This window comes from Bidens hawaiensis, unplaced genomic scaffold, assembly GCF_021521415.1.
Source record: "Bidens hawaiensis isolate Kalapana, Puna unplaced genomic scaffold, B.hawaiensis_p1.1 tig00009985_1, whole genome shotgun sequence".
Taxonomy (NCBI): domain Eukaryota; kingdom Viridiplantae; phylum Streptophyta; class Magnoliopsida; order Asterales; family Asteraceae; genus Bidens; species Bidens hawaiensis.
In genome coordinates this window covers 7,772-14,447 of record NW_027491758.1, presented here as the reverse complement: position 1 = coordinate 14,447, position 6,676 = coordinate 7,772, and the positions used below count along the sequence as shown (strand labels likewise).

The 6,676-nt window shown below is 35.1% G+C and overlaps 1 protein-coding gene across 1 annotated transcript; it reads right to left on the bottom strand.

The window, feature by feature from the left end:
• Positions 1 to 4,682: 4,682 nt before the first annotated feature.
• LOC143534015 (uncharacterized) lies at positions 4,683 to 6,285 on the bottom strand. Its single transcript, XM_077028624.1, has 3 exons — positions 6,173 to 6,285; positions 5,979 to 6,128; positions 4,683 to 5,895 (listed from the first exon to the last, which is right to left on the bottom strand). The coding sequence occupies exons 1-3, from the start codon at positions 6,283 to 6,285 to the stop codon at positions 4,683 to 4,685; spliced, it is 1,476 nt and encodes a 491-aa protein (XP_076884739.1).
• Between the last annotated feature and the right edge of the window lie 391 nt (positions 6,286 to 6,676).

Here is a 6,676-nt window from a genome sequence, read left to right as displayed (position 1 = left end):
AATTAAAGAAGTAAATAAACTAATAATGCTCTTATTTTTTAACTATATGATATAAATTTACTACAAAGTTAATCCATTTATTGTTTGTTTGAATATATATTATTAATATTATGAATTCTATTTTTTTAGTAAGGGTAATATTTAGTATCAAAGTTTTTGGCTCAATTACATTGTTTTGATCACAGTTAACCAACCTATAACCGACTCGCTATAGACTTTAAAACCGATTAACCGAAACCGCTATAACGGATCGGTTATGGTTATGGTTTTCTATTAACCGACATATTGGTTATGTTATGGGTTTGGCCTAAAACCGCTCCAAACCGACCCATGCACACCCCTAATCCCCCCCTTTCACCCAAATACGCCTAGGGGGAGGGTTTCAAGTAAAAAACCGCTTATAAACACCCCCCCCCCCACATTTTATCTCTCACTACACATGCTTTAAAAAGGATATAGAGAATAGATATATCGTTTAGCGGGGTGGTGTTCAAGTAAAAAGTCGCTCAAAATCCTTCCATTTTGTCGCCCACTACACATTTTCTAAAAGGGATGTAGAGAAAAGAGATAAAGATTGTAAATAGGATGTGTGAGGTTTTTAGATTATAAACAAAATCTAAAAATAAATTACATAAAAGTAAAATTTAAAAATTAATGATACGAGTTAGATAAGATAATATTACAAATTGATGAATAAAAACTAAGTTTAAAAGGTAATCTAATTAGGTCACTTAAGTTTAAGTTTAAAAAATATTTTAATTAAGCTACTCAACTTTCATGTATTATTAAATTAAAGATTTCAACAAGTTTTTTTTAGCAATTTTCTATTTTGTTTCACATTGAAAATCTTTTTATCTTTATTTTTTATGTTGACGTTGAGTGACGACCTGAATATTTTATTTTTTATTTTTAATTTTTAATATAATTAACATTTTTTTAATTTAACTACATATGTAAATTTCGGCTCTCACATCTTATCCTTCATTTCTTTTTTAAGACACAAAAAAATCGATAAGACTCGATTTAAAGGTTTAATGACCCAATTTTAAAGAAAAAACTATATGAGTGACATGATTAAAATATTTTTAACGGTTAAATTATTAGTACATCTTTTCAATTGAAAAGTTATTCCTGGACCACTCCCGGCAAAATAGAACCACGCTTGATTTTAAAATAGTATTTACACTTTCTAAAAGTAAAGCTTATTTTTAGGTTGTTCCTTTCTTGTTTGCTTATATGAAAAAGCAGTTTGAAACAGTAAGCGGTTGTTTAGAACAAACCGGTGACTACTAGTTAACTTTATATATATGTTTTTTTAAAATGTAATTGGGCTATGTAAGGTTGAGTATTTAGGTTGCAAAGAGGGACGTCACCCCAGCTTAGCCAATCTCATCGGCGCCAAGGTCAATCACCCCTTTAAGCGCCATTAGGGTAATGACAAAGGTGGGGAGGTTGGAGATGCCAAAGGTGAAACCACTACAACACCCAAGCAAATGGAGGCAGGGTGGAGGTTGGGGCGCCGAAGGGAGAACACATTTCTCTTATGAATTTTTGACTTGGTGCTTAAAGTGGGTAAAAACAAATTAAACGTGTGATAAGAGAAAATGTGACATCGTCCAATTATTAGTATGAATAATTATTAAATGAGCCCAAAACGTTTGACCAGTTAAAACTTTACCCTAATCTTTGAATTGGTAGCGTATAGTCAATAATCCTTTTAAATGCTTAAAATATTCCAAAATACTTTTGATAAACTTCATAATAAAAATTAAATTCTAAGCTTGAATAGAAACATCCAAACGATTTACAATGAAGTGATAGGTAAGCGGGCAACAAGCTGCGCCGCAACCCCCTTTTGGATAGCAAACTCAATCCTATTAAAAACAAAGTTTCGGTTCTTATGAACCAATACGTTACTATGCACAACTTTCTGAACCATATTCAAAAGGTCCACGGCATCCGGAGCTAAGAAACCAAAGTGTCAAAGGCAAAATGGATGAACACGTGTTGATTCTCCAAACAAGCTCTCTCGTGTTTAGCAACCTTGCCCGATACCGCCTTCAATGCTGCATGACCTGCTACAAACCCATTATCACTAAACCCAACAATAGTTAATTACTATAGCATATAACATTCAGGTGAATAAATAAAATAAAAAGACTACCTATGAGAAGTCTAGGGTGGTCCATCTAATCATTCATAGTAATTAACTGTTAGATCATGCATAATGATAACTAAGCATAAACAAAAATTGCTGGATTAGTTTTATGTTACAATTCAATTTTAATTTTGCATAAACGGTGAATTTCTAGATTTTCATTTATTTCATTTACTTTTTATTTAAGTAATTTATAATAATATAATAAATATGTATCTCAAATATTCATGGCCAAAGGTATAATACTCAATTAGTTAATAACTAATAAAACTATTTAAGTCTAAATTCATTATTTTGGCTAACTATTTTTCCGGCATAAAATATTGAAGCTTAAATGGCAAAAACCGAAAATCGAAACCAAAAACCGAAAGTGTACGGTTTCAAAAGTCCAACAACTGAAGTTTTGGTTTTTGATTTGGTTTTAGCCCAAAACCATACTAAACCGCACCACACACACCCTACCAATCAACAATAGTTATTGTAAAAAGTGATATAGTAGTAAAATGTCTCGTAACAAATGTCCAATCATTACACAATTATTACATTTCTAATATTTCATTATAAATAACAATATAAATTAAAAATCAAAAACTTTTGATTAATCAACCTTCCCCGCCCTCCTTTGTAAATAAATAAACCTGACCAAAACAAAGAGAAAAACGAGAGTGGGGAGGGATGCGTGTCTCGCCCCCATAACAAAATGGAAAAAGAACATACAACATCATCAATGATTATACTATGTTACATTGAAAAAGAATATACAGCAGCTTGTTGCCCCGTGTTTACCTGTCATTTTATTGTAAATCGTTTGGTTGTTTTTAATGAAAAAGAATCTGAATCATGTACAAACTTAGTTTGTAGCTCGGACTTAAGTTTACGAGTTGAATCAAGTTGAGTTTGATGCTTCACTTGGTTCACTCGGCTTAAAAAGTAAGTTTGTTGCAAGCAACAATAGAAAATGAAATTCAACGGTTACATAATATTATCACATAAATATTTTCTTAATTAATGGATCATCACCACCGAATAAATAAAATTATCTTTACAAGAAACATGAACACCGTTTATCTTCAATTCTTCGCAATACTTTTCTATAATGGTGTTATCATGACCATATAATAATAATAAAGGAAAATTCCCATAATAGCCCATTCAGAGAATGTGTTTTCAAGATTATTCTCACTAATTCAAGTTTTCAACTTTGTCCTTTTGGTATTTCGTCGCCGGCGACATGATAGCGAACACCGACGATGCGTTATCGAAATAAATTGGATAACGACACGTGGCCGGAATCTGTGTTGACGATGCGTTATGTTGCTAACGTAAGGTAGCGACGATGCGTTATGTTGCTAACGTAGGGTAGCAGCGATGCGTTAGCTGATAACGCATCGCTGCTACCCTATGTTAGCAACATTAACGCATCGTCAACCCTATGTTACGTTAACGCATCGTCGGTGTTCGCTAACATGTCGCCGGCGACGAGATACGTTTATGTTGCTAACATAGGGTAGCAGCGATGCGTTATCAGCTAACGCATCGTGGAAGCCCTGCTTTAAACATTAACGCATCACTTCTACCCTATGTTAGCAACATAACGCATTGTCAACCCTATGTTATGTTAACACATCGTCGGTTTTCGCTAACATGTCGCCGGCGACGAGATACTAAAGGGACAAAGTTGGAAACTTGAATTTGGAGGGACAAACTTGGAAACACATTCACTAAATGGGCTATTATGGGAATTTTCCCTAATAATAAACATATTATTGTATATTATTTATCTTTAATATTCTAGCTAGCTAGATTTATGCATACAACCATGAGGGGGGACGGGGTGGTCCGTGATGGCCAACCCATCAATCGTGATGGGCCTTGAAACACCGCCGCCGGTCCCCCCATTACTCGTGATAGGGGTGCGGCCGTGATGGCCATCACGTGGTGGAGCCAGAGGAGTTGAACGTTGGGGCTATTAAAAAAATTATTTAACCTATATAAATATAACTCAAATCCATCTCCAAATCCAACTCAAATACAATTCAAATCCTCTACTACAAACAACATTCTAACATCACACCAATGGTGGGTTCTAGGAAACGTGGCTCGGGTTCAAAGAAAACCCAATCTCGACCAAAGGTTCGACAAAATCTAGGCGAGCCGACGAGATTCCGGTTACAAGATGAACCCGACACAACCCAAACATTCCAACAACAACCTTTTCAACCCAGTAGCGAAGCTTGACCAAAATCATCGGGGGGCCGAAGTTATGGATCCGGAAAATTTCGGGTCAGCAGTTCGGTTTGGGTCAGGTGAAAGTCAAACAATAAAAAATTTTTGAGTCGACGGGGCGGGGTGGGTCAAACAATATAAAATCTAAATAAATACTTTTTTTTCATTCATTCAAAAGACCGTTCTTACAAAAAAACCAAATACATATTTTGTTAAAAACAAAAGACCTAAAATACTTAAGACAATCTAAGAATGACATTGCAAAAAAGGGTGATTGGGTGAGTACATGGTAGAAGAATTACAAAGCAGCCCGACAACCTTTAAGATCTTTGAATTCATTGACTATGGACTCCGAATCAAATGTCTCAGCAATTTCTTTTTCTATGTAAATCACCAAACTATTCGCGAGATACTCGTCTGACATCTTATTGCGAAGACGATTCTTGAATATTTTCATTGCTGAAAATCCCCTTTCTATTGTTGCTGTGGAAACTGGAAGTGTTAAGATTAATCGAATCAACCTATCAACCAAATCGTACGTCTCACACTTCTGAGTGTCCACAAGATATTTGCATATATCAGAAATACATGATACACCTCTTAGCTTGGTATTGTTTGTCATTTCAACATTTAAAACCACCAACTGATCTCGTAAATGAATACTCTCCGGCTCTGTAAAATCTTCAGGATAATACTTCTCAACAAGTAGACAAATCTCATCAACATTTATCTTTTTTGAAGCCAAACTAGAGATAAGAGATAACAACTCAATCGTGTGGTCATTGAATCTACTATCCAACTCATGCAATTGATTGTCAAATGTGGATGTAAAGTCATCTACTCGGTAATAATGTTCAAATGTAACATGGAGATCTTTTTTACGAGGCCGGTACCGAGTATAAGTGTATGGAGCGCTCATATCTGGCATTTCTATTGTATACGTGTTACAAAAACAAGTAACTTTTTCAAAAAATGAAACACATCCAGTGTTTCTATAATCATTTAGACTAACCTTTGTTGATGAAACTAACTCCATGGCATTATGAATATCTTGGTTTTTCTTTTGTAATGCTTGAGAAAGTGTATCTGTTCTTCCCAATACTTCCTTCATCAAGTGAAGAATAAACACAAACTCAAATGAGTGCATGATCTGGTGAGCTGCATCGGCATCTCCACGTAGATCAAAAGTAGTATGAGATAAGTCTTCAATTATTCCTTTGAGAACAACACGAGTGACAGAATACATGTTAAGCAAACTACAAATGGAGTTATAATGGGAACCCCAACGTGTATCACCAGCTCTTTGCAATGTCCCAACTTGATTTAGACCCGATCCCGATTTGATTTCACCCAATTCCAATAATCTTTTAACCTCATCTTCCTGGGCAATTTGTAGCTCATCATGAAGCTTACTAGAAGCACAAACCACGTTAATTATAGAAACCATTTGATTATAGAAGTTGTGTACTGGAATATTTTCCCTTGAAGCATAAACCAAGGCAAGTTGTAACCTATAAGAAAAGCACAAAAACATAATAAGCATAAGAGTATTTAAGTCAAATCGAAGAAAAAAAGACAAAAATAAACAAGTAACCTGTGAGCAAAACAGTGAACATAATATGCATAAGGACAATCTTTATGAACACGTGCTTGTAATCCGTTCCATTCTCCTCTCATATTGCTAGCACCATCATAACCTTGACCAAAAATGTTTTTAACATCAAACTCATAATGCAAAAGTTGTCTAAACAAACTTGTTTTTAAGGTTTCTAATAAAGTATTGTGAACCTGACCAAATCCAAGAACCTTTCTCGTATCATCCCTTTTTCATCCACAAATCTCAAAACGATTGCCATTTGCTCTTTTCTTGACTCGTCTCTTGACTCATGTTTGATGTACATAGAAATATACATATTTTCGGCATCAAATAATCTCTAAAAACTGCAATTTCTATCTAATAACATAGCATAAAAGACTACTTATCATAATAAAACATAATTTCAGGAGAAACCAAGCCTCAAACGAAGAAACAAGCAAAAAGACGAAGAAAAACAGAAGAAAACACAAGAAAACAAAGAAACACGCCCTCGTGCCTCAAGAAACACGCCCCCATGCTTCTGAAACAAGAAAAGACAAAATCTGGAAGCAAAAGCACGAGGCCGTGCTCAGCATGCACGGGGCCGTGGACGGGAATGCAGAAAAGACAAAGAACAATTGAGCACATGTCACTAAACAACACGGGGCCGTGCCTGCTAACCACGGGGCCGTTGCCACCTCACACAAAAGACAAAA

Bases quoted from the DNA above. Each gene is read 5' to 3' on its own strand.
- LOC143534015 (XM_077028624.1), bottom strand. From the start codon at position 6,285: ATGTACATCAAACATGAGTCAAGAGACGAGTCAAGAAAAGAGCAAATG. The intron at 6,129-6,172 runs GTTCACAATACT...AAGTTTGTTTAG, and splicing joins AGGTTCTTGGATTTGGTCAG to ACAACTTTTGCATTATGAGT. The intron at 5,896-5,978 runs GTTACTTGTTTA...CTTTTCTTATAG, and splicing joins GTTCACTGTTTTGCTCACAG to GTTACAACTTGCCTTGGTTT.